Source organism: Marmota flaviventris, chromosome 11 (genome assembly GCF_047511675.1).
Source record: "Marmota flaviventris isolate mMarFla1 chromosome 11, mMarFla1.hap1, whole genome shotgun sequence".
Classification (NCBI taxonomy): Eukaryota; Metazoa; Chordata; class Mammalia; order Rodentia; family Sciuridae; genus Marmota; species Marmota flaviventris.
In genome coordinates, this window is record NC_092508.1 from 1,132,116 (window position 1) to 1,159,122 (window position 27,007).

The 27,007-nt window shown below is 59.9% G+C and overlaps 1 protein-coding gene across 1 annotated transcript in view; it reads left to right on the forward strand.

Annotated features, from left to right (window-relative positions):
* Positions 1 to 27,007, forward strand: part of Ankmy1 (ankyrin repeat and MYND domain containing 1) — a 62,636-nt gene that overhangs the window by 14,418 nt on the left and 21,211 nt on the right. The window contains 12 exon segments of the mRNA XM_071619491.1: positions 9,411 to 9,569; positions 10,337 to 10,410; positions 10,651 to 10,746; positions 11,716 to 11,887; positions 15,457 to 15,597; positions 16,444 to 16,584; positions 19,198 to 19,305; positions 19,832 to 19,963; positions 21,749 to 21,862; positions 22,147 to 22,186; positions 22,189 to 22,313; positions 26,727 to 26,803. Of these exon segments, the coding sequence (XP_071475592.1) occupies positions 9,411 to 9,569; positions 10,337 to 10,410; positions 10,651 to 10,746; positions 11,716 to 11,887; positions 15,457 to 15,597; positions 16,444 to 16,584; positions 19,198 to 19,305; positions 19,832 to 19,963; positions 21,749 to 21,862; positions 22,147 to 22,186; positions 22,189 to 22,313; positions 26,727 to 26,803 (1,379 nt within the window).

Below are 27,007 nucleotides of genomic sequence, written 5' to 3' on the forward strand. Positions count from 1 at the left end.
GGGCCGTTGTCTGACTGGAAGGAGGCGGGAAGTCCGAACCTGGGATGACCTGCGATGCTGTCAGCAGTTTCCCTGGAGGTAGGGAAGGCTTCTGTCCAGCTGTAGGAGAGTGCTATCCCCAAGTCACAGCAGTTAGATCCTGTGTCAAGGCCTGACCAAAGACGTAGGGACTGTCCATGAAGCCTTGGGGTAGGACTGTCCATGTCAGCTGTTGAGACCTAAAGGATGTAGGGTCTTTGTGAAGGCCAAGAAGTAATAAGAGTCTGGTGTCGCAGTCTGACTGGGCACAAATCACGAGCCACTCAAGCAGGAACAAACTTTATTTCTGAACCCCACCAGCACACTCCACACACGCTGCCCGGGAACTCTCCTGAACGCCACCCACGCGGCTCTTCCAGGCACACCACACACCAACCGGAACTCCCACCACCGGAACTTCCCCAACCAAGGCGAACTCTTCAGGAATCCTCGCGAGAGCTCAACCGGAACTCAACGGGAACTCCACGAGAACTCAAAAGTCATCATCTCAATGGCTCGCTGGCGTCACCTCTCAACCACTACTTCTGGCACAAATGCCATGCATCATCCTGACTCGGCTGTGGCCCTCAACAGTCAGGATGGAGGGGCGCTGTCAAGAAGGCCAAAGGGGGATATGAGAAAGAAGAGTGTGAGGGTTGGGAACCACCGGGTGGATGGGAATGACGCCTCATTAATTAGGCGCAGGTCCTGGACTAAGGGATAGGCTCCTGAGGGTTTGCGTACCAGAAATATGGGAGTGTTGCGGGGGGTGTCTTGGGGACACAAAGGAAATTTAGTTTGGGGTTTCAGCTGGATACAGACTGGCTTGTGGTGGGAGGCTATGACCGGCATGGAGATGTCCCAGTCAGGGGCAATGGCACAGTAGGTGCTGTCGGGTTATTAGAGAGGAAAGGATTGGAGGCAGAAGGAGGTGGGTAATAGTATTCTTGGGGTGTAGTTGAGGGGTGGCTCCTAGTAATTGGAGAACATCTCTGCCTCCGAGAGGAACTGGACAGGATGGAATGACCAGAAGAGTGTGAATGGGTGTCCCTCCAGGGCACAGGCCAGTTTTACAGTTCTGTTTGGGGAGAAGGGTTTGCCATCAATCCCCATAACTGAGACCTGGGAAGGAAACAGAGGCTCAGAGTGGGCAGGCAAGACAGAATAGGTAGCCCCGTGTCCACAGGTAAGGTTATGGACTTACCCGCTGCCTGGAGTGTCACCCTGGCCTTGGCAAAGGTGTTGAGGATCTTTGAGTCCGGGCTTCTTCAGTCTTCAGTGAACCCCAATAGTTCAAGAGAAGGGACTGCCTGGCAGGCCATACCCCTGCTAGAGGCACCAAGGAAGGGCCAACCATGGGGCAGTCTCTCTTCCAATGTCCTGTCTGCTTACAGGTGGGGCATGGCCTGGGAGGAGGCCGTGGGTTTGGGCATGGGCGAGCCCAGTGACCTTCGCATCCACATTTGAGGCAAGCCCCTGGTGGAGAGGGGTGCTGGATCCCCCAGAAGCTTTGCTGGAGACGTAGTCCTCCGGGCCGCTACCAAGGCCTGGGTTTGGGGTGTTACCTTTTTCTGCAATGGAGCCTGCTTTAAAGGCCATCTTCAGCAGATCTCAGAGGTCTGAGGGTCCTCCTCAGCTCATCTGGGCTGATTGAGTGCTAAAATGGGTTGCTAACACTGTAGCCCTGGCGGGAGACCCAGGATCCAGCTTCGTGTGTCTGGTGAGGGCCTCTGTAGGGCCGTTGAGAATTCAGGCTGGATTTCCATCTGGATTCTGGGAAAGATCTTGAAGTGAGAATGGGACGTGGATTCGAATGATCCCTTCAGCAGCAGCCATTTCCTCGAGAAGACAAAGGAGCTTTGGGTTAGCTGGTGGGAGGGCCTGGTGGGACTGGGTGCGGGACTGGGTGCCGAGCAGAGAGGCGCGAGTGGGGGAGGGGAACGGGCTTGTCAGTAGAGGAGGTGAGCAGAGTGGGGAGGAGGCTCCGAGGGGGAGAAATAAAGAATGTCCATGCGCTTCTGCCCCTTTCAAGGCTAGTGACAGCCATTCCCTCTGGGTGCTAAGTTCAGAAGTCTTCAGCCTTAGGCTTTAAGTCCAGCAGATGTGCACTCACTCAGAGTGTGACCAGGTCCGGGACAAGGCAGGCTTTTCCTGGTGTGGAGGGGACGACTGTTGATGAGAGGGTCGTATGAGGAAGTTGTGACTCTCACCAAGGTCCAGACCAGGCGGTAGAGTTTGAGAGCAGTGAGGATCACGCAGGGGATCAGGAACAAGTGACGGGATGTCAGAGTGCAGCCTTTTTCGGCTAGTGAACCCCTGTTCATTTGCTCTGTCATTCATACTAAATTTTGAGGCTTTTGACCCCCCTTTCAATCCTCGTCAGCTACCACTGGGTTGCTCAGTGACATCATCTACCCTGGTCTGGTGTCTCCCCCGATCTTCTCCCCTTTCCCTCTTATCAGGTGAGGAGAGCGGGGCTTCCCTCTGTTACCAGGGTGAGGGGAAGGGACTTGTCTGAGGCCACATGGAGGGCTCTGTGGGTGGCCTGGTGGGACTGCAGGTTTCAACTGGAGTTATTAAGATGGAGTGGCCTCAGGCCACCTCACACCTGGCCATCAGGAACTGCGTCTGGAGACAAGGCCCTGCTGCACCGTCACGACGACCTGTGGAGAACATGGGTGGTCTTGGGACGAGCCGCTGAGATGCAGAATATGACACCAGAGTTCTGGTGTTCCCGCTGCACTTGTTTATGTGACTCTTCTGTTTTGAAGGGATCCGCCGTCTGCTGTCCGGCTGCCTTGAGGGGGTGTGGGTAGGAAAGGCTGACCGCCCCCGCCCCCTCTCACAGCTTTCCGAGCGACCCCCTTCAGTGCCGATTGGGAGGTCAGCTTCTCTTCAGTGTCTCACACTCTGGTGTTCAGCGCATTTGTGGTGTGACGCAGCGCACAGCCTCAAGGCGCTTTCAGGTGCCCGCTATGCCCGCTGCAGAGCAGGGAGAGCCCTGTCGCTGCCCAGAGTGGGCACATCTCTGGCAAGCTGGGTGCTTTCTTGCTCACTGCCCCGGCCAGGAGCTGCAGGCTCGGTTGTGAGTTTTCAGGGTTTTCACCCAACAGCAATCCACAGGGTTTATATTTCTCTTCTCTTAGGCTGAAAAACTTCATTTTTAACCATCAGCAAAGACTTTTTTTAACCTTGATTTGATTGATTGATTGTTATGTGGTGCTGAGGATCCAACCCCTCGCCCCCCAGGTGCTAGGCGAGTGCCTTCCGCTGAGCCACAATCCCAGCCCCATAGCAAAGATCTTTGCTTGTTGTATTTCATAAAATGAGGGTCACTGCTCCCAGAGCACAGCGTGGTGGTGTTGCACCGTGACCCTGTTTGCACAGTTCAAGCTCCTCCATTCTTCCCGCCGGTCCCTCAGGTTGTCCCACACGTCCCAGGTTCCTCTCAGTTCATCCGCCACCTGTGCAGAGACCTTTCATCTTCTCACCTTTCCTTTCTTTGGGGTTTTATTTTTTAAGTCTTTCTTTAATTTTATTTGTAATGATATAGAAAACCGACATTCTTCCAAAGTCGATCCAGGACACAGTTTGCCCAGCGCAGTCCTGCACGGAGTCCCCCTGGTGACCACTTTCTGCAGTTCTGAGTGTATCTTTGCATTGACAAGGACAAGCAGGTGTGGGTGCCAGTTCCTCCTCTTCTCCGGGAGGTGGGAAGGGTGCCCCCTGCAGCTTCCGTGCCCTGCCGCAGCTGGAGTGAAGGACGGCATGAGGGCTCTCCTCGTGAAGGCTCTCCAAGCTCATCTTTCTGCATTTTCGTTGGTGATCCCTGGAAGGGGATAGTTTGGTTAAGAGTGAGTGCATTGTGCCTGTCGTGTTCTGTGGACAGTCTTCTGTCATTGACATTTGGGTCATTAGTTTTACTTGCTGTTATAAATACTGTTGTGGGGAGGAATGGGTGCCTGGGACTCTGGGACACCTGGACTGTTTCCTCTTGCTGGACTCCTGGGAAGAGCGGCCCACTCAGGTGCATGAGCACTTTGGCTCTGCTCAAGTCACTTGCCCCTTGCTGGCTGCCGACACACTGCCCTCAGTCTTTCTCCCACCTACCTGCTCTTGCGGCCCACACCCCAGGGCTCCCTAAAGCTTCCCAGGCAACAGGTACCCCTTGCTGCGCCTGCCAGACTGGCCAGAGCCCTCATCCTTGCTCCGCTCCACACCCCTGTGACCTCCTGCCCCACTGACCCACGGTGCAGGCTCTTTTGGAAGTGCCCCTGCTGCCCGCCCCAGCTCCCTTGCCCATGGCGGCCACCCTCAGTGCATTCCTTGCCTCCAGCTCATTGCCCAAGGCCTCCCGCCGACTGCAGCTCCCTGTGGGCAGCACTGGGCCATGTGAGGCCTAGGACCCCAGTGCCTGGCCCAGGACTGCAGCCCAGGGTGCTCTGGGGAACTGACCCAGGAGGCGGAGACGCTCCCGTCTCAGATCCCTCCACACAGCAGTATTTATAACAGCGAGTAAAACTACTGACCCAAATGTCAATGACAGGCGCAGGCTCCTGGGGGCACAGGGCCAACTCTGCCCCTGGTCTGGGCTGCTTCAGGCGCCCTGAGGGCGTCCCAGGGGAGGCACCTCCTCGGGAAGCTGGGCGCCTTGCTGCATGCTGCACACCTGACCCTGGGCCAGAGACCCTCCTGATATCCACAGGGTGGGAGATGCTTCCCCGTCCCATGGGAGCCTCAGGAGAGGCCTGAGGAAGTTGCTGTCTGGTGGGGGTCACTGGAACCCCCCTTTCCCCCTCTGCTCCTTCTCCCCCTGAGGCTCACACCTGGCCTCAGGGGCTGTCAGACCCCTGCCCCTACCTCCACCTCCTTGCCACTGCCCAGCTGGTGGGGCTGTGGGGAGGCCTGCAGTGTGACAGCATCGGGACCATGGGAAGCTGGGGCAGGGCCAAGACCCCTCCTTCAAGCCCCAACTCTTAGGATCAACTCGGAAAGATTTCACGCGTGGCTCTGAGTGACAGGCACGACTTTATTGAAGGGGTGGGAAAAGGGAAAGGGGACACTCTCGAGGGAGAGAGTAGGTGCTCTCAGAGAGGAGAGGGACCACGTGCCTGTCCTACACTCCAGTTTTACTGGGGTCCCAGAGAAGTCTCCAGAGAGTCCTGCCCAGGTTCACCTCTTGACTTCTGACTGACATTAAGATGACATCAGAATTTTAAGTCCCACTGCCATGGCAACTCCAGGTCCCCTTGCCCATGCCGACTGGTTCTAACTGGATTCTGACCGGACATGCTTACAGATTTTGTGGTTAGGAGGAACTACCCTTATGTCCCCAGTTTCAGGATCTGGTCTGTGTAAGGGTCACAACAGTTCCCCCTTCAGGGTGACTCGCGTTCCTCTACAGGCATGGTTTGGGGCCTGCATTTCTCCTGCAGATAGGCAGTTTGCTGAGGAATGGGGCGCGTCCTGTCCCCGGAGGCCAGGCAGGGCTGTGGGCAAATTGCTTCTTGGAAAAGAAAGCATTGGGGGTTTGCACGGTGGGCCCAGTTTTCGGCATTCCTCCCTTAACCTCATGTCCCCACCATCCTCATCTGTCTGTCCCCTGTCATTAAGGGACCAAGTGCAACTGGTTCACCTCTCTGCTGTGCAAAGCAAGCACGTGACATCAGGAGTGACCGTGGACCGGGGCTTCCTCCTTGCCGCAGGCGAGGAGAGCTTTGAGGGACTCTCAGCTGGGCTGCCCTGGCAGAGCCGGCTCTTCCAGGGGCCTGTGCATGTTGACACTGAAGAGCCCAGCCACCTTCTGCTGTCACGTCCCGCAGCTCCCTCAGTGCCTGGTCGTGATCACATGCTCAGGGGAAATGGCAGAGGGACCGCTGGGTGAATGAGTGACATGTGGTCAGGCCACCGGAGAAAGCAGGCATGGAGGGGCCCCGTGGTGGGACGGGGTCCTCGCAGGGTTTTCTGAAGGGCCTTACCTGAAACCCACAAACCAATGGAAAGCAACTTCCAGTCATTTGAAGGGGTAGCTGCTTCTCCCCTGGCAGGAGCTTGTCCTGAAAGAGGTGCCTGGTGGCTGACCCTGGCATAAAGCCACCTTGTGTCTCCCCCACACCTTCACCTCGAAGCCCTGGGTCCCGTCCTCACCCTGACAGAGCGGTGCCCCAGTCCCCACTCCCTCCTCCACGCCTCTCTCCAGGGGTGCCCCCACATCCATGCTGCCCTCTAAGAGCCAGCCTGTCTCGGCCCCTGCCCAGTGCACCCCATGCCTCAGTGGGCGAGTGAAGGAGCACATTTCTCAGGAATACATTTTCTTTTGACCTTACAAAGCTGGCCACAAAGTGGGCAGCGCTCTCAGCCTGTCACTTTCCCCTGCAGGGGCTGTATAAAATGGACGTTCGGTTTGGGCCGGGCGTGGAGACCTACCCCGATGGCAGTCAGGACGTGGGGCTATGGTTCCGCGACCAGCTCATCAAGCTGTGCACGGAGACTACCAGCAGCTTCTCCCTGCTCAACTTCCCGGAGTTCTCCGCCTTTCTCGGGCCCTCGAGAGAGAGAATCAGCCTCTCGGATGAGCAGAAGGCCGAGTGGGGCCCGCCCGAAGAGCAAGACCCCTTCTTCTATGAGTACCAGCGGTTCCTCCTGAATGACGACCTGGCGCTTCCTCCAGAGATGCACGTCTACTCCACCGACCACAGACACCTGCCGCTGACGGCCGCGCTCGCCAGGGAGCTGGACGCCCGCGTCTTCGCTAACGAGATCCCACCGTTTATTGAGGATGGAGAACCCTGGTTTATCACAAACCAGACTCCATTGTTGGTCAAAATGCAGACGCAAACTTACAAGTTCAGGTGATGGGTCTGCTCTCCCTCCTCTGTCCCTGGTGCCTCCCTGGACAGGCACCCTTCTGCGTGGGGTTTGAAGTCTCTCAGCGCCCAATTGTCGCTACTCAGGGCCGGCACGATTCTTGACCTTGTTCACCAGGTGGACATGAGCATACAGCTCTTTAAGTGGCTGATACAGTCCAGGAATGAAGGTGGACAGGATGTCCCCACTGTGGGAGGGGCTTCCTGAGAGTAGGGCCACTGGCCACCTGTATCTACGCAGGGAGACAGGGACCGGGAGCACTGCTTGTCCACTCTCTGGGGAAGGAATGGTGGGAGGGCGCTTGGTGAGTGGGCAGCCAGGATAGTCCTGAAGCTGTGTGGGACCTGGGAAGGGGTGTGGCTGAGGATAAACCCCTGAGCTCAGAGAGAGAGCAACTCCTGGCTTTCGACCTCTGCACGCTTCCCCTTCTGAAGGTCAGAGTTAGTGTCCCCTGAGTCCAGGTGCATGTCTGTGATTAGACGTCCCATGAATCGAGTCCCTGCATGTTCACCATGAAGAGAAGGGATTGTAATTATCATCACGTCAAAGCTTGGCCTCTGCCAAGCTTTCATTCACGCACCCAGCTATCTGTTCTCGCAGTCATCATTCTATCTGCCATTACCAAGCCATTAAAAAGGCCATCTACCCACTCATCCATCCACCCATGCACCATCCACTCATCCCACCAACCCACCATCCATCTACCCACTCACTCATCCATCCATCTGTCCATCCATCCATCCACCTATATCAATGCATGCATATATCCATCCATCCACCCACACACTCATCCATCCATCTATCCATCCATCCACCCACACACTCATCCATCCATCTATCCATCCATCCACCCACACACTCATCCATCCATCTATCCATCCATCCATCCACCCACACACTCACCATACATCTATCCATCCATCCACCCACACACTCATCCATCCATCTATATCCATCCATCCACCCACACACTCATCCATCCATCTATCCATCCATCCATCCACCTATATCAATGCATGCATATATCCATCATCTACCCACTCATCCATCTATCCACTCATCTATCCACCCATGCATCATCCACTCATTCCACCATCCCACCATCCATCTACCCATTCACTCATCCATCCATCCGTCCATCCATTCATCCACATACTCATCCATCCATCCATCTATCCATCCATCCACCCACACACTCACCATACATCTATCCATCCATCCATCCACTCATCCATCCATCCATCTATCCATCCATCCATCCACCTCTATCAATGCATGCATATATCCATCATCTACCCACCCATCCATCCATCTATCCACTCATCCATCCACTCATCCATCCATCCAGCCACCCATCCCACCAACCCTTCATCTGTCCATCATCTACCCAACCATCTGTCTATCATGTGAATGTCAACAGAGTGCCCTAATCAGTGACAACAGTTGAGTACAAAAGTTGTCATAAACCATGGGCTGTTGATTGCAAAAGGGGGCTCTGTGCACACAGACGGCGTCAGCGCTGTGTGGTGTTTGGGCCTGGGACACGAGTGTTCCCAACGGAAAAGCAGATGAGCTGAGGGCAGAAGGTGGGCGCTTGGTGCTGAGCAGTGGACCCATGTGTGTGCTGCCTCCTCCCCATCCAGGGCCCTTGCTGTGGGAGTCTGTTTCCAAGCCCCCATGGCCCAGCTGAATCAGATTCACAGGGTCCCTGGCAGCCAGCACACTGCTGCTGGTACAGGCACTTAGTGTGAGCATCTTTATGCCCAGGTGACAAGTCCCCACCGCCGTGTGCTCCGTCCTGACCTGGACTGGCTGGCAGTGCAGCCACTAGGGCTTAGGCTGCTCACGGAGTGGATTGTTGGCGTATCTGAAGATCCAGGAGAGCAGGAGTCACAGGGAGACAGCGCTGGGCACCCTTTCTCATGGACGGTGTTGGGCTGTCGAGTGGTCCAGGGCTTGGTCTAACCTCACTGAAGCCTGCTGTGTTGCCAGGAACACGAAGGCTCACACCAGCTGGCACATGGATGCCATCCTGGAAGGGCACCGCGAGGGCTTTGCATGCTCTGGACCTAGGGAGCGGCTTTCTGAAGAGATGATCCTGAAGGCCGAGGAAGGGGACCTTGATTGGATCTATGGAACCCTGAAGGACCACCTCGTCCATCCCGACGTGGCCGACGCCAAGGGCTACACTGTGCTTGCGGCTGCTGCGGTAAGCCCCCACTGCCACCTGGTGGATGCCCGCAGGAACGTCGAGCGGGGAGGTCACTGCGGGCAGGGAGGTCACTGCCGGCAGGGCCCTCGCTGCTGCTCTGGAGAAGCCGAGGCGCAGGAGTGCCACACAGGTCCACTCCTGCTCCCACAGAGGGCGCGGAGGCACCCGCCCGGGTGGGGCCCACAAGGTCCTGTGGAAGGGGAGGGCATGACCTTGTCCCTTCACCAAGCTCCATCACAAGCTTACCAGAGCCTGCCATGCTGCCACCTCAGAGGGGCCTCCGCAGACCCCAGCGCCACCTGCTGTCCTCTAGGCACACTGTCACAGCCGCATCGTCAGCCTTCTCCTGGACCTCGGGGCGGACGTGAACAAGCGCACAGACGAGGGCCTCACGGCGCTCAGCATAAGCTTCCTCCTCTACTACCCCAGTGGGTCCTTCAAGCCCAACGTCGCCGAGAGGACCTTGCCCCAGGTCAGCCCTGCCAGCCGCTGGCTCCCTGTCTCTGCACCCAAGTGTCCACCTGCACCACCCTCCTGTGCAGACCAGGCTCACACTGGCCAAGTGACAAGATGAGGCTGGGGGAGGGGTCAGAGGATGGATGTGGCACTGCCTGATGCGTCCTGAGTGCGACAGCACGTCCCAGAGCCACGCTCTGCAGCTCAGCCCGACCCTCTCTGTGCTGGACAGGGTGGCACCACACAGCTGCCTCCGGGCAGCGCCCTGTTCCTGCCAAGTTCCTGGTGGGACGGAGCTGCAGGTGGGATGGCACTGTGTGCCATGGCTTGACGGGGAAGCCGACCCAAAGCAGTGTCATTTGGTGGGAATCGGATGCAGGCCACAACATGACCTTGAACCTGTAACTTGAACTTTTCACATTAAAAAAGTAAACTCGGTGCATGATACATTGTATTCAGCTGACAGTGCCTCAAATAGGGTCCTTTCTGTGTGTAGTCACTGGGGACAGCATGGATGGGGCCCTGCCTCTGGGTCCCAGTTCTGGACGAGATGTTTTAAGAGCTCCTGTGTGGCACTGGTGTCCCCAGTGGTGGCCAGCTGACCTCAGGCTTCTGGTGGGCACTGCAGGGCATCTGCCTCTGAGGTTTGTGGTGAGGTGGGAGCCGCTGCTGTGCTCTGGCGGTGCTCTGCGTGGCTCTGCAGGGGTGCTGGCCCTCGCTGCGGTGGTGTGGGGGCTGCCTGCTCTGGCCTCCCCTAATCTGCTTCCCTGGCACTCTCCAAAGGCACCTCCCAAATGCCCGGTCACCCCAAGCTGTTTTCTGGATGTGAACGTGGAGTCTGTCCATGAGGCCAGCATGCCCGCCCAGGGCCTCGAGGAGGGCAGCCTGTCCCCGAGTGCACAGCCGTCTCCAGAGTCCCCAGGCCAGCAGGGCAGCCCTCCAAGGGAGGAGTTGCCCACCGTGCAGGGCAGCGCCAGCAACAGGGACAGAGAGCTGGGGGAGAAGGCCGAAGACCTGGGTGTGTGCACCCTGAGCAGCGAGGACTCCAACTTCCAGTCCGTGGCCTGTATGTACAACTACGCCCTCCGGCTGTCCAGGGAGGTCTTGGAGAGGAGCGCCCAGGCCTACAGCTTGCTGCGGGTGCCCTGCATGGACAAGGGCACCGTGCGGAGGATGGCACAGGGCATGATCAAGTAGGTCTCCGCCCGTGCTGCCGGGGCGGGTGCGCTCTGAGAGCCATGCCTCCTGTCCCCGGGGCGCTCGCCACAGGGTGTCTCCAGAGGTGTGAGTCTGTCCTTTGAGCATCGGCAGGGCCAGTAGACACTGATGAAGCCTGTGCTGAGCGCCACAGCAGAGCGTTGTGTGTGTGGTGTTGTGCAGTGTGTAGTGTGTCAGGTTTGCTGTATGTTGTCTGTAGTGTGGTATGTGTTCTGTGTGTGGTGTGTTGTGCATGGTATGTCGTGTGTGGGGTGTCTGTAGGCGTGTGGTGTATGTATTGTCCTCTGGTTTATGATGTGTGTGGCATGTGGTATGTGTTCTGCGTGTTGTGTGAGGTGGTTGTTGTGTACGGAATGTGTGTGTGTTGTTTATTGTGGTATGTGGCGCGCAGTGTGTGTGGTCTATGTGTTGTGAGGTGTGTGTGTGGAAGTGTGTATTATAGTGTATACTACATGGTATGCATTGTGTGGCATATTGTGTGTGGTAGGTATGTTGTGTGTTGTGGTGTGTGGCGAGTACTGTGTTGTGTGCACGGTGTGTGCTGGGAGGAGTGGGTGCAGGGTGGGCTTCTTGCCAGACTGGTGTTGAGTGTGGCTTGGTCCTGGAGGGGCTGGCCTACCCCTGTCCCCAGTGTCTGGTGACATCAGGGAGGCTCAGCAGCCCCCAGGCTGCAGCTGCAGTCCTTCGCCCACAGGGGATGGTTTGGAGATGGCCACACTGCCCACCTCCCCTGGTAGGGGCCAGGGCCTGGGAAGGGGGTGACCTTGGGTGTTCTCCAAGTCTATGAAGCTTGGGGCTTGGGTGTCTGTGGTGCCCACACCCCTCCCAGAGCACCCTCCACCCTGCAGCATGGTGCACCTGTCCTGGGGGTCCTGTCCACACAGCCGGGGTTGGGGGGCCTCACCTTCCCTGCAGCCTGTGACCCCTGGCGCTGACCCCTGCAGACAGAGAAACCGGTGGCTGACCATCCAGCTGCTGCTGCGCCGCGGCGCTGACCCCAACCTGTGCAGCGTGCCCATGCAGGTGCTGTTCCTCGCGGTGAAGGCGGGTGACGTGGACGGCGTGAAGCTGCTGCTGGAGAAGGGGGCCCGCACGGACGTCCAGTACCCGCCACAGGTAGGCCACCGGGGGCGGGGCCGAAGCTCAGGGCCGCGCCTACGTGCAGTGGAGCTGTGGCCCTGCGGTGCAGGCTTGGTCTGAGTGGACCTAGGGAGAGGCCCGTGCTGGGGTCGCCAGAGGGTGCGGGAGCCGTGTTGTTTCTAGGCGGTGCCGCGGCTTCCCAGCCCCAGCCAGCACCCAGCGTTCAGCACTGCGCCTTCTGCAGGAGCCTCCTGGGGGAGCCAGGCCACAGCCCTTCCCAGGGGCTGGCGCTCCGCTGCCCGCAGCTGCAGAGCAGGTGGCTTAGCTGAGGCAAACAGGGCTTTCCTCCACAGAGCCCTGCACGCTTCTTCTCACGCACTCGCCCGCGGGCCTCCTGCTCTGCCCACCATGGCTTTGGGGCCATCCCGCCGCGCGGGCCAAGCCCTCTTCCTGGCCACAGGGAGGCGTTGAGAAGTGTGTTCAGGAGGGTCTTCCTCTGCTTCAGCTGAGCCGGAGGTGCTGTTCTGTGAAGGGTTAGTGCTGCGGGCGGCTCTCTGGGTTTCCTCTTTAGCCTCTCCTGCATGCCCTGTGCCCCTGGGCAGTGGTGCCCTCCCAGCCCAGCTCCAGGGCCTTCCAGCTCTCTTCAAACCACAGCTCTGGAGGGACCTCCAGGCCCTGCCTCTGCCTGTGGGCCTCCTTTCCCTCGAATCTGGTGTTATTCATCTTCTTTCATCCGGTTGCTCAGTTCTGGGGCCTGAGTTTCAGAGGAGCGACATTCAGACCACAGCAAGGTCCCGGGGGCTCATGCTGTAACCCCCAGCAGGGGCTGGGTGGGCTGCCTGGAGACCCGTGAATCCATATAGCTAAAATGGCCTCAAGCCAGTCCACGTGCTGTTAAGATGAATTTGCACCACACTTGGGAAATCTTGAAGAGAGAGGACGTCCTGGTATCAGACTGTGGAGGAGGGACCCTGGGCTGTGTGGTGCGGGCTGCTCTGAGTGGCCCTCGTCCCCTGGACACACTGCACACCGCACACACGCTTCTGCTGCTTCTAGTGTGACACAGGTCTCTGGGGATTTCCACTCCTCGGGTGCTTCTTTGGTCCTGGTGGATGGATGTCCCACCTTGTCTGCAGCTTTGCTGAGACGGAGGCGCCGTGAGTGCAGTGGCAGCCCCCAGGGCACTTGCTCAGTCATCGCTGGGAGAACATGTTTCCAAAGCACTCTTTCTGGCTGTGTCCCCTGGAAGTGAGCCTTCCTGGTAGGCGCCCACCTGCAGAGCAGGTGCCCACTGTTCCCTGCCCACCTGTGAGCTTTGACCTTGCATTTCTCCTTGGGTGGCAAGGTTGAGCCTCTGCTCCTTAGACCAGCCTCATATGGTACAACCACAGACCAGAGGCAGTGGGTTTTAAGGGAAGAGGTCCATTGGGCTCATGGTTGGATGGTTCCTGGGCCTCACTGTTTGGATCTGGGCCAGGGTGGCACCTGAGGAGCCAGGACACAGAGAGCAAGGACAGCCTTGGATCCCACTCCCCTTTCTGAGTCACAGCCCTAGAGACCTGAGGACCTCCCACAGGGCCCCCTTCTGGAAGGTTCCACCTTCTTCCAACACCACCTGGGACCAAGCCTTTGACTCAGGCCCTCTGGGGGTCACTAAGCCTTTTTGAACATAGTATTCACATACTCGAAGCCACCAGCGCTTCACTGGGAATTGCCCCAACACCGCCCCTTTGACCCTTGGGGCTGGTGGTGGACTCACTGCAGGGCATCGTTGGGATTCTGTTGGAGAGCTGGGCACAGTGACCTTGAGGGCAGCAGAGCAGGGCCCTGCTCTTTCACGTAGAATGGCTGGGAGTTCCGGAGCATGGCCAGGTGTGTGAGCTTGTCTGGGCCTTGACATTGGCGCGATGGCATAGCTGTCCTCTTGCTACGGCCAGGGCTGTCAGAGATGGAGTGCCGGCTCCTCAGCAGTGCGGGCTGGGCTGTTTTTAGAATCTGGACAGACGCTTTTCTCAACAGGACATTACAGATACACAAGGAAACCCAAAGCAGTGAGAGAATCCGCCAAAAAGCCAGGCGAGACGCTCCGCCCCTGCCCTGGGCCGCCCCCTCTGTGCGGGGCACCTGCCTGCCCTCACATCACAGCTCTGGTGACCTTGATCTGGAGTCATCTCAGGGTCTGTGCCCTGGGGACCCTGCTTGTGCGTTCCTCCTGGCTGTGCTCTCTGCAGATCATAGTCTGAGCCTCCTGCCGAGAGGCTCCGGAGTGGGAAACTGACCCTTGTCATCATTTTGCCCTCTTGCTTATCGGGTGATGGAGAATTCTGGTTCAGAACCTTCCCCTGAGAACTCTGGTGGTGTCGCTTGTGTCCGTGGCCTCAGGCCAGTGTGACCCCCTGACTCGCCCCGTCTGCTAGCCACTCTTCCTGGGCACCGGTCAGCCCGGGTGGAATTTTCTTCTCTTGTCTCATGAGTCCTTGTCTTCGTCTTCCTCTCTGCTGTCCTCTGGGCGCCCCTTCTTTCCTTTTGCTCTGTCTGGATTTTGGGGTGTGCTTTCTTTCCATTTCTCTGTAGCTCGATTGTTTGGCGAAGCTCCCTTGGGCCTCCTCATACCGCGGTTCTCCCTTCAGTCAGATCCATTCTGCCTTTCAGCTACTGACTCTCATTTCAGTGGTTTTGTTTGGAAGTTTGAGACCTCCAGGTGGCGCTGTGGATGTGAGATCCTGCTGACCTCCTGACCACTGGGAAACCCCTTGTGGTGCTCACGTGGGCCAGCGCTCCCCGTGTGCCAGTCCTTGGGCCCTCAGTGCTGGCTTCTCCCAGCATCGGGCAGAGGCTGGTTCCCACCTGCGTCCTCGCGCTGGGTGCTCCGCGGAGTGCTGGCTCTGGCTGCGCGGGCTCCCCAGAGGCTGCCCTCAGGCTGTGGACCCCACCGAGAAACTGTGCCACACGGCCACTGCTCCCCAGGTCCTCTGACTGGCCCTCCCACCACTAGCTCTGTCTGCTGTCTGAGTCATCTGCGTCCTGCCCTTAAGGGCCTTGGGGTGCTTTCCTCTGGGACACCTCCTGATGAGCTAGGTCCTACTTGGAGTGCTGTGCTGCGGCTCCACTCCGATGCAGGCAGGGCGCTCTCAGGGCTCCTCTGAGGGCCAGTACCCAGGGACAGTCCTCCAGGGACCTCAGCTGATGGCCAGAAGGACGTCCGGGTGAGAACAGGCAGATCAGGAGGCCAGACAGGAGCCGCATGACTGTCAGGGTGGGGGCACCTGGGCCGGGGCCAGGCTGGGACAGGGCTTCTTAGGAGAAGGTGTTGGACAGTTGGTCAGTGTGGCCCTGACCAGGATGGACTGCATGGCCTGCCAACAGTTCCCGTGCACATGCTCCTTAGTGGGCACTGCCTCCCTCTGCCCTGTGGGCCTCCTTGTCCTGCACAAAGTGGGGCTGGTGAGGAGGTGGTGCGGTGGGAATCTCAGACTGGTACAGGAAGAATGTGTCCTTTCCCCCAGGTCAGGTAGAGGGGTCCTGCATTGGCCCCACCCATTGGGGACCCTCACCTGCCTGGCTCCAGGACAATGTGCCTTACCCCAGCCGTACTTCCTCTGCAGCTGGGGGCGCTGACCCCGCTCCACATCGCGGCTGCCCTTCCAGGGCAGGAGGGGGTCAGGATCACAGAGCTGCTGCTGCATGCCATCACCTGTGTGGACGCCAAGGCGGCTGATGAGGACCACACGTACAAGCTCAACAGGGTGCGGCTCTCTGAGGCACAGGGCAGGACGGGGACCTGGCTGGTCTGGGTTCTCCCTGAGTGGCTCTGGGCTGCAGAAGTGCCTGATTGTCAGGGACACTTGCTCCGCCTTGGCCTGTGTCCTTCTCCTGGGGAAGGTGCTGGCCTGGCCTGGCTCCTTAGAGCAGCAAGGACACAGATGTGCTCGGGGCTCAGGGGACTCAGATCTCCCAGGCTTGGGTCAGGCTGGGCTGGTTGCACCCACCAGAGGCTGTGAGGGGGAGTGGGGGCAGGGTGGCTTGCTTCTGGCTGGGTTTCCCTGGGGTGCAGTGGCTGCAGCCTCTGGGCAGCTGAGCTGGGGCTTGAGCTCTGGTGTGCGTGGGGGACAGGTGTGGGTGTCCAGGTGAGCACGTGGCTCTAGTTTACACTGTGCTGTGTCTTTTCCACCTGCAAAGCCTTCCTGAGCCTCCTGAGCTCCCAAAGACCCCCACAGGCCCCTGCAGAGGTCTGAGACCAGACCCCAAGGGTGGGCTGCTCCTCGTCTCCTCCTCATGCCCACAGAACCTTGTGTACCACCCCCACTCCCCGCACCAGGTGTGGCAGAAACTGTTAGGGTCGTGCAGATAGGATGTGTGGTGTGCAGCTCTTGGTGTGTGGGAGCCCTAAGCAGAGGGCACAGGGTGCCTCTCACCCCGTGGAGTCAGGTGGCTGTGGCATCAGGCGGAGCCAGACACAGCAGGGCTTTGATGCAGAGTGGGCAGGAAGCTTGCTGTCTTGGTGCTCACGGCCTCCCTAGCCAGCAAGTGGCATGTCCCTGGGTGTTGGCCAGGCGACCCAGGCCAGTTCTTGAACCCTCCTTTGCACACAGATGGACCTGCCACCCTCAAGCCTGAAGCTCAACAATGAGCCAGGCCCACCCAGCACCTACTATACCACGAACACCTGCGTCCCCATAGAGGGCGGCAGGACAGCTCTGCACGTGGCCTGTGAGCGGGAGGACAACAAGAAGGCGAGTGACCACAGGGCCCGGGCTGGGGTCCGCTGGCCTGCCCAGAGCTGGGGTACTTTGTGGAGAGCGTGTGCTGTCATGCTGGAACTAGGCCACGGCCCGGAACAGGACCGGAAGAGGGCGGGCAGAGAACGCAGGGTCTGTGCCCAGATCCTCCCGAGGTTTCTGTGCCACCACTGCATGTACAGGGCTGTGTGCAGGTGTGTGTGTAAGCAGGTGTGTGTGTGAGCAGGTGTGTGCGCGCAAGTGTGTGTGTGAGCAGGTGTCTGTGCATGCAGGTGTGTGTTCAGGTGTGTATGTGTGCAGGTGTGTGTGTGCAGGTGTGTGCGTGCAGGTGTGCAGGTGTGTGGGGGGCAGGTGTCTGTGTAGGTGTATGTGGGGGCAGGTATGCAGGTGTGTGTGCAAGTGTGTGTGTGTGCAGGTATGTGTGGGGCAGGTGTCTGTGTGGGTAGGTGTGTGTGGGGGCAGGTATGCAGGTGTGTGTGTGCAAGTGTGTGTGTGCAGGTATGTGTGGGGCAGGTGTCTGTGTGGGTAGGTGTGTGTGGGGGCAGGTATGCAGGTGTGTGTGTGCAGGTGTGTGTGTGTGTAGGTATGTTTGTGTGCAGGTCTGTGTGCAGGTGTGTGTGTGGGCGGGTGTGTGTGTGTGCAGGTGTGTGTGTGACCAGGTGTGTGCATGCAGGTGTCTGTGCTTGCAGGTGTGCATGTGTGTGTGTACGCAAGTGTGTGTGTGTGCAGGTATGTGTGGGGCAGGTGTCTGTGTGGGTAGGTGTGTGTGGGGGCAGGTATGCAGGTGTGTGTGTGCAGGTGTGTGTGTGTGTAGGTATGTTTGTGTGCAGGTGTGTGTGCAGGTGTGTGTGTGGGCAGGTGTGTGTGTGCGCAGGTATGTGTGTGACCAGGTGTGTGCATGCAGGTGTCTGTGCTTGCAGGTGTGCAGGTGTGTGTGTATGCAAGTGTGTGTGTGGGCAGGTATGCAGTGTGTGCAGGTGAGTGTATGCAGGTGTGTGTGCAGGTGTGTGTGTGTGTGCAGATGTGGGGCAGGTGTCTGTGTGTGCAGGTGTGTGGGGGGCAGGTATCTGTGTGTGTAGGTGTGGGAGGCAGATATGCAGGTATGTGTGTGTGCAGATGTGTGTGGGCAGGTGTGTGTGGGCAGATGTCTGTGTGTGGGCAAGTGTGTGTGTATGCTCGTGTGTGTGTGGGTAGGTGTGTGTGTGTGTGCAGGTGTCTGTGTGGGAGCAGGTGTGCTCATACGTGTGCACAGACGTGTCTGTGAGCTTGTCCTTGTGAATCAGTGTGTATGTGAGTGCAGTGAGCAGCTCAGCTGGGGAGTGGGCACTTCCCCATGGGGGTCCTGGCCGCTGTGGTCCAGGCCAGCAGTTCTCAAGATGCAGCCCCTCCTCGTGAGGTTTGGGATCAGTGCAGCGGGCCTCATGCAACACTGTCTGGTGGAGCAGAGCACAGCAGGTCAGAGTGGAACCAGCAATGGCAGAGGACACATGGGCCACTCAGGCACTGGAGCCTTGCACACGATATTTTTGGACCCATGCCACAGGCGGGCCACGTGCACACAGGGATGGGGCCTGTGCTGACAGGCATGGGGGCTGCTGTCCCGGGCTCTGGCTGTTCTACCCTGCCAGCCCCCGCCAGCCTCACCACGCCGTCTCTGGCTAGGGGGCCCAGGGCAGCCCCAGCTTCCTGGCCCAGGGCAGTGTCCCCTGGCCTGGCGGCACTTCCTCTGGGAGCAGTCCCAGCAGGTTGGGTGCTGGAAGCACCTGGAGGAGACCACGTGGCTGAGTGCGTGTGGGGAAGGCAGAAACCAAGCCCTGTGCCTCGGGGCCTGCGCAGTTTGGGCCAGTCAGCCACGGGGCACACGGGAAGCGGAGCCTCAGTTTACCCACCTACGGCCAGGGTGATAACCTAGTGGGGAGCCCATGGGGGCAGGCGCATGGGTGATGCTGGGCAGGGGAGTCGCAGGCAGCACCAGGCCTAAGGGGGAAGGAGCAGGTCCTCAGGGCCCACTGCTGGCCACATCTGGAGGGCTCAGAGTGCCCCGCGAGAGGGCGACTGGGGGAGTTCCTGCTGTGGGGGGCAGAGGTGGCCACACCGCTACACTCCTGGGGAAGAAGGGGAAGAGGGAGGCACCGAGGGCTGCCTGTGGCTCTGCAGGGCTCTGGCCTGTTGCTGGCCTCTGAGCCAGAGAAGCAGAGGTTTCCCCTGGGCAGGAGGGCGGCCACCTTCCAGCCTGACGGTGCCTGTCGGGCTGGACCTGGGGAAGACCGTTCCTCCGTGACACCTGCTGGGAGCCAGGCCCTGCTTGTGTGGGCGTGGGTCCTGACTCCCCTGCTCCTCGGAAAGCAAGCCCTAGGTCACTGGGGCCTCAGCGCCCTTCCTGTTGCCCATCTGGAAAGGAAGAGCGTTTAGAAGACATCTTCTCAGTGTGAGGAGCTCTGACCTTCCCATAGTCTGGGACAGTGTGCGCCTCCTAGTGCTGGTGGGAGGAAGGGGTGTGGCTAGGCGGGCTCCAGGCACCCGCGGGGCTGCAGTGCAGGGCTCCTGGGGATGGATGCCTCTCGCACAGGGGCTGCTCTCTAACCTGACGTGCTTCGTCCCCCACAGTACGCCAGGGACGTGGTCCAGCTCCTGCTCTCCCATGGAGCGGATTCCAACCTGCTGTGGAGTGGCCACTCCCCACTCTCCCTCTCCATCGCTAGTGGGAATGACCTGGTGAGCACTCCCCCCCAAGGACGTGCACCCTGCCCGTGGTTCACTGAACTCTTCTTTATTGGGCACCTCTATGTGCAGGCAGCACGGCCACAGGCAGTAGGTGTTGAATAAGATGGACTGTCTGCTCCCCAGGACCCCACGTTCTAGCCGGGGAGCCAGACCCTCGCCCAGGGGTAGCACAATCGCAGGCTGTACAGTGCTGAGGGGCAGAAAGCTGGGGCAGGGCACACACGGCTGCCGGTATGTTCTTGACCTTGTGCTGGGCCTGTCCAGGGCTTAGCTCTGCCTGGCTAGAAAGCAGGACAGGAGTCAGGGCTGTTGGAGCCGCTGTGTGGACTGTCCATGAGAAAACACCAGAACTGGGCTCAGGGTGGAATCTCAACTCTTCCCTAAGGAATCTCCATGTGACCCCTACATGACATGGTCCTCTGTATATGGGCTCCGTGGAAAGTGCCCAGGGATGGCCGCAGGAGACTGCAGTGAGGGGACGTGACATGGTGGCCACTGTGGAACCCATCTGTTGCAGATCGTGAAGGAGCTCCTGTCCCAGGGAGCTGACCCCAACCTGCCCCTGACCAGAGGCTTGGGCAGTGCCCTGTGTGTCGTGTGTGACCTGGCCTATGAGCATCAGAGGAGCGTTGACAACAAGATAGCACTGGTGAGAGGTGGACGGGAGGGCAGGAGGGGCCTGGGATGGGGGCGGAGGGTGGGCTGGGCCTGGGATGGGGGCGGAGGGCAGGCTGGCCACCCTGTGCCTGACTGAGTATGGTGGGCAGCGGTTCAGAGGGCTGGAGCTGCTCTTGGGACGTCGGGCAGAGGAGGGAGGGAGCAGGCTAAGTGAGCGGCTGTGGGGCCTGGGAGCTCAGAGGGGGGCTGGCCATGCACTGCCTGGCCCAGCTGCCTGGTGAGACCTGGTGCCCACTGAGGAAGGCCCAGGGCTCCTGTGCCTTAAGGCAGAGCTGGGTGGTTCAGCCCCCAGCATCACTGTGCAGGACAGGAGGAATGACTGTCCATCCACCTGTCCATCAGCCGAGCACCTGCAGCTGCCTGCACCCCCGTGCTCACCCACGGTCTGCCCCTGCCTTCTGGTTATGTTTTTGCATCACTGGGTACTGAACCCATGGCCTTGTGCGTGCTAGGCAGGGCTCTGCCACCAAGCCACATCCTGGCACTCTGCTTTCTTTGGAAAAGGGCAGACAAGGTGGTAGACCTTGGAGGGCTGTCCAGCACTGGCTCTTTTGGAAGGGTATCATGGCTCCAGCAGGAAGAGGAGCAGGGGAGAGGGATGGGGGTTCTTGTAGGTGGGTCAGGCCAGTGGGAAGCTCGCTCTTTGCCCGATACGCAGCACAGTGTCACTGCTGCCTGGTGCAATCTGTGTATGCTCCACCCTCCGCCCCTGCAGTACCACAGGGTGGACACTGCTCTGGCCAGACTGCTACCCCCAGTGCCAGGTGCCATACCCGCGATGCTGCGCTCACAGCCTTGTTGAGAATCCGGGGCTCCTGTGTTTGTGCAGGGTTAATGCTAAACCAGGCACAGGCGTGGGACAGCTATCATGCATCCCTGAATTGGGGTCCCACTGGCACTTAGTTAGCGAGTAGGCCACATGTCACCTTGTGTTCATCCAGCCACACTGGGCCCCCCAGGGCGTCCTCCTGGTCTGGCTGGGGTGGGGGTGGGTGGTGCCGACTGTTAGGTGCCATTTGCTTTGAGTGGAATCCATGGTCAGTCCTGAGCCAGAGAGCATTGCTGTGGCGTGTTGGCAATGCATACACGCGTGTGCACGCACACACAGTGCACATCTGTCCACACCCACGCACACAGCATGCCCACCCCCACAGTGCACACATGTTCAGAAATGCACACATCTGCACTCAGGTGCATGAATGTCGCTTGCAACCCCCAGTGTGCACGTGTGTGACCACACACTTGGACCTACACACACCCGCACTGTATGTGAGCGCGCACGCGCCATCACACACATGCGTTTGCAGTGTCACCAGCACCCCTGCCTTTGCCTTCACACTGCGTACCTTGAAGCCTGGCGGGACCCCGTGGTGCTGCTGGGCAGTTTGCCAGGGAAGTGCCCCAGGGAGTGGTGTTCCTCGGACGTGTGTGGGAGGACCACCACACCACGGCCACCACGCCACAGCCACGGCCACCGCACCAGGGAGTAGTGTCCCTCGGTCGAGGCTGAGACCAGCCTGTTTTCCTGTTTGCCTCTGGTTCTCCCTACACCCAGAAAGTGGCCTCTGGGCAGAAAGCAGGGGACCAAGCCCTGTGGGCAGCCCTGCCCTCTCCCTGTGCTGCCGTCTGGCTGCCTAGAGTGTCTGCAGAGCCTCCTGCCGTGGGCAGGGGCCACAATGCACATAGCCCAATGCCATGGGTGGCTCTGAGGGACCCTGCTGTGGCTTCTAAGTTTGATGGGTTCTGTCTCCCACAGATTGACCTGCTCATTAGCCACGGGGCTGACATCCTGAAGCCTGTGACGCTCACACAGGGTGACAGGGTGGCCGTGGGCACAGCGGTGGACTACGGCTACTTCAAGTTCTACCAGGTAAGGCTTTGTCTTGAGCAGGGCCACCTGGGGACTTGGCTTCCCTCTGGTGGAGCCGGGCACACCTGCAACCCACCCTGGTCCTCGAGGCAGGCGGCCCCACGGTGGTGAGCACGTGCTGGTGTGCACCCTCACAGTCCCTCGTCACTCTGGATGGAGAGGTGGCCCCTCACCCAGTCACTCTGCAGCTCAGGCTGGGGGAAGGGGGGCCCTTGGTGACTCTAAGACTGTGCCTTGGGTGGGGGGATAGCCCGAGTCTGTGGTGACCCCACAGTGTGTCACAGGACCGGAAGATCGCCCACTGCCCCTTCCACGCGCTGATGCCCGCGAGAAGGAGACGTTTCTGGCCCGGAAGAAGCTGCTGGAGCACATGGGTGTGCAGCTGCGGCAGGCCGTGCTCACCAGGGAGCAGCAGTGGGACACCAGGGCTCTGCGGCTCAGCAGGAAAGGTGTGCAGGGCAGGGCACCTGGGAGGGCCACCACGCCACAGCCACCACCCCACAGCCAGCACACCACAGCCACCACACCACAGCCACCAGCCCACGGCCAGCACCCCACAGCCAGCACACCACACCACAGCCACCAGCCCACGGCCACCACCCCACAGCCAGCACACCACAGCCATCACACCACGGCCACCATACCTTGGCCACAGCCAGCACACCACAGCCACCATCCCACGGCCACCACCCCACAGCCAGCACCCCACAGCCAGCACACCACACCACAGCCACCAGCCCACGGCCACCACCCCACAGCCAGCACACCACAGCCATCACACCACGGCCACCATACCTTGGCCACAGCCAGCACACCACAGCCACCATCCCACGGCCACCACCCCACAGCCAGCACACCACAGCCACCATACCACACCACAGCCACCACCCCACGGCCACCACCCCATAGCCAGCACACCATAGCCACCACACCACGGCCACCATACCTCGGCCACAGCCACCACACCACAGCCACCACACCACAGCCACCACACCACGGTCACCACCCCACAGCCAGCACACCACAGCCACCACACCATGGCCACCATACCACGGCCACAGCCACCACACCACAGCCAGCACACCACAGCCACCACACCACACCACAGCCACCACCCCATGGCCACCACCCCACAGCCAGCACACCATAGCCACCACACCATGGCCACCATACCACGGCCACAGCCACCACACCACAGCCACCACACCACAGCTAGCACACCACAGCCACCACACCATGGCCACCATACCACAGCCACAGCCACCACATCATAACCACCATAACATGGCCACAGCCACCACACCACAGCCACCACACCATGGCCACGGCCACCACATCATGACCACCACACTACAGCCACCACAGCACAGCCACCATACCACGGCCACAGCCACCACACCATGACCACCACACCACAGCTAGCACACCACGGCCACGGCCACCACCCACAGCCAGCACACCACAGCCACCATACCACGGCCACAGCCACCACACCATGACCACCACACCACAGCCACCACACCATGGCCACGGCCACCACCCACAGCCAGCACACCACAGCCACCATACCACGGCCACCACACCACCACCACCATGTCATGGCCACGGCCACCACCCCACAGCCAGCACACCATAGCCACCACACCACAGCCACCATACCACGGCCACCACACCACCCCACAGCCAGCACACCACAGCCACCACACCACCACCACCACGCCATGGCCACGGCCACCACCCCACACCCAGCACACCACAGCCACCACACTACCACCACCACACCATGGCCACGGCCACCACACCACAGCCAGCACACCATAGCCACCACACCACTGCCACCATACCTCGGCCACAGCCACCACACCACAACCACCATAACATGGCCATAGCCACCACACCAGGGCCACCATACCATGGCCATGGCCACCACATCATGGCCAGCACACCACTGCCACCACACCAAACCACAGCCAGCACACCACAGCCACCATACTACGGCCACCACACCACCACCACCACGCCATGGCCACGGCCACCACACCACACGTCCACAGCCACTGTGCACAGCCATAGCCACCACACCACAGCCACCATAACATGGCCACACCCACCACACCACAGCCACCATACCATGGCCACAGCCATCATACCACAGCCACAGCCACCACACCACGGCCATCATACTACGACCACAGCCACCACACCACAACCATGGTCACCACACACCACAGCCACAGCCACCACACCATGGCTGTGGCCACATGATGGCTACCAACCTTAGCCACCACACCATGGCCACTATTCCATGGCCACGCACACACCACATTCACAGCCATCACACACCACGTCCACACCCAGTACACACCCACATCCATGGCCACCACACACCATATCCATGGCCACGCACACACCACATTACAGCCACCACACACCACGTCCACACCCAGTACACACCCACTTCCATGGTCACCACACACCCATGTCCTCAGCCACCTGCCCACCTGTGTCCATGGCCACCCACGCCCATCCAGGCACACTCACATCTTCCACACCCACCGTCCAGTGCACTCCCAGGCACATGGCCACCAAGCACTCCCAGCCCTGGTCCCTGCCCACAGACGCTCACTCCTGACACAGGCATGGCCTCCCACACTCCTGCCACACATGGGCCTGCTGCTGATGCTGCGTCCTGGCTGGTATGAATAGAAGTGACCTTCACTTACACACCACCCACTGAGGGACCAGGCTCTGCCCTGGGCGTGGCACCCTTAGATGGCTGGGCTCTCGGCCAGGACCCAGGCTGGGAGCAGGCTGAGGCGACCAGAGCCTCTGCCTCCTCTGTTCTGTCAGAGAGGGTCCTGCACGGAGTGTCACTCTGGAGATGCCTGCCATTGCTGCCACCCAGCTACAGAGCGTTGGTGTCCAGGTGCTGCCCAGGGAGAGTCCCCCTGTGAAGTCGGAGCTTTGACAGAGAAGCTGAGTGCATTTCCAGCAGCACATGGACAAAGTCAAGCCCAGAGGGAGGCAGTGGGGGGGTGGGGGTCCATTGGAGGCATGGGCTGAACGGCAGCATGGCCCATGGCCAGAAAGCTGGGGAAAGAAGAGGAGGGCCATTCAGGGCCAGGACAGATCCCAAGCACTCACCATGGGGACAGTCCCCCAAGAGCTCTGATTTGATTGGTCCATCTAAAGGGCAGGTTATGTCTGCAGTCATTTTTGAAGCCTGGGAGCCATCAGCTCAGCACTAGTAGAGCTGATATCTGGGTATGCTCACGAAGACAGATGGCCATCCAGGGTGACCGTGGGCATACATACCCAGGCCTCACCCAGGAGGTCGGCATCAGGAGCTTCATGCTGTGGAGTGGGGGTCGATGCCCACCCAGTTGGCCACTGAACAAGCAGCCAGCAGCCTGGGGAGGTCAGCACCCCAGCGGCTGCAGCGTGTTAGGGGAGGTGCTCTTTCAACGTGTGACCGCGAGACACGCAGAGAGGTGCCAAGGCACACATCGCCCTGCAGGACGGCAGCTGCCAGAGACCAGAGTTCAGATGGGACAGGGAGGACTTCACAGTAGCCTCACGGGCACGTTCAAGAGTCGGGGAAACCATGGTTAAGAGGTAAAGGAAGGAGCGAGGGAACGTCCTGCCAACAGAGGAGACCGATGCAGGGGAGAAGTGACCAAGAAGGGCAAAGTGGACATTCTGGCCTTCAAAATCCCACACTCTGAAAATGGAACAGTCTGCGAGAGGGTCCCAGCTGTGGCAAGAGGAAGGAACCAATGGTGGAGACGGTGCCATCTGAGGAGAGCAAAAGCACCAGGAGGCCAGACCACGCTCGTTGGCGTGGGCGCCTGTGGTGGCACTGCCCGAGCGAGGAGGAGAAGGTGCACCAGAGGGCTCAGGTGGGTGGACATAGGGCCACGCAGGTGCTGGAGGGCTCCATGGAGACCCCGAGGAGATCTGGAGCTCCAGGAAGGACAGGCACGGAGACCTCAGCATATGGGTCACAGTGCGATGCCGGAAAGTCCAGGCCACATCTCCAGGGCCGCGGAGGAGGGCACAGGGAGCCAGCGAGGCCAGCCTGGAAGTCAGGCCTTCTTCCCCTCTCCTGTGAGTCTCAGCTCCAACATGGGACGTCACTGTCCCCAGCACCCTCTCCAGAGCCATGGCTCAGGGAAGGGCCCAGAGGAGACGCACATGACAGAGAGCGCTGACTCTGCCCAGGGAGGCCACTTCCTTCAACTAACCATGGAGAGGTTCAGGCTGGTGGGGCGCTCAGCCACTGGGGTTCTGGCAGACCTGTTGCAGAGACCAGCCGAGCTACCACGCGGCGAGGTGCCGACAGCTGTCGAGTCCGCCTGGTTAGAGCCTCGGGAGCCCTGACTTGATTGGATCAGCCTTGGGGCGATTTATGTCCCAGGGTTGAGTTGACCTGGAGCATCGGTCAGCAGTTAGGAGAACTGCATGGCAGGGTGTGGTAGGGGCTGGTCAAGGAGAGCCCTGCCCAGCCACTGCCAGCCCAGGGTGACCATGGCATCCCCCAGGCGGCACCTTGCTGCAGGGGGAAGTAGATGTCTCCAGTGAGCTCAGCTGGTCACTAAACAGACAGGCAGAGAAGCATGACCACTCTAGGGAAGGACGGGAGAGGTGTGCAGGGCCTCATGCAGAGGGGGCTGGGGGCTGGGGCTGGGCAAGAGGGAAGGAGGACCTGTGCTGGCCTGTGGCCATGGCCACCCGGGCGGGGATGGTGCAGGCTTGGCAGGAGGCCTGAGGGGGCCTGGGGGGAGGCCCTTCCTGCAGGCCTGCTGCGCAGCACTGAGGGCTCGGCCTGCCCCGGGGCTCATGCAGGTCTCTTTCTGACACAGAGGAGCTGGCCCCCAGCCACAGGCTGAAGAAGAGGAACTCCATTGTGGCGAAGATCCCAGCCAAGGAGGAGCAGGAGAAGTGAGTGCTGGGTGGCCCCTTCTCGGGGACAGCATCTGTGGCTCGGATGTGCTGCTGGACCTGGCCTCCTGGTCAGGCTGCTCCCCTTGTCCTGAGAAGCGTGGCCTCCCCAGGCCTCCCCAGGCAGCCCTGCTCCTGGGCATGGGCTGCAGTCAGGATGAGGGTCTCAGGGCCCACCCCTGGAGCTGCTCGGGCTGCCCTGGT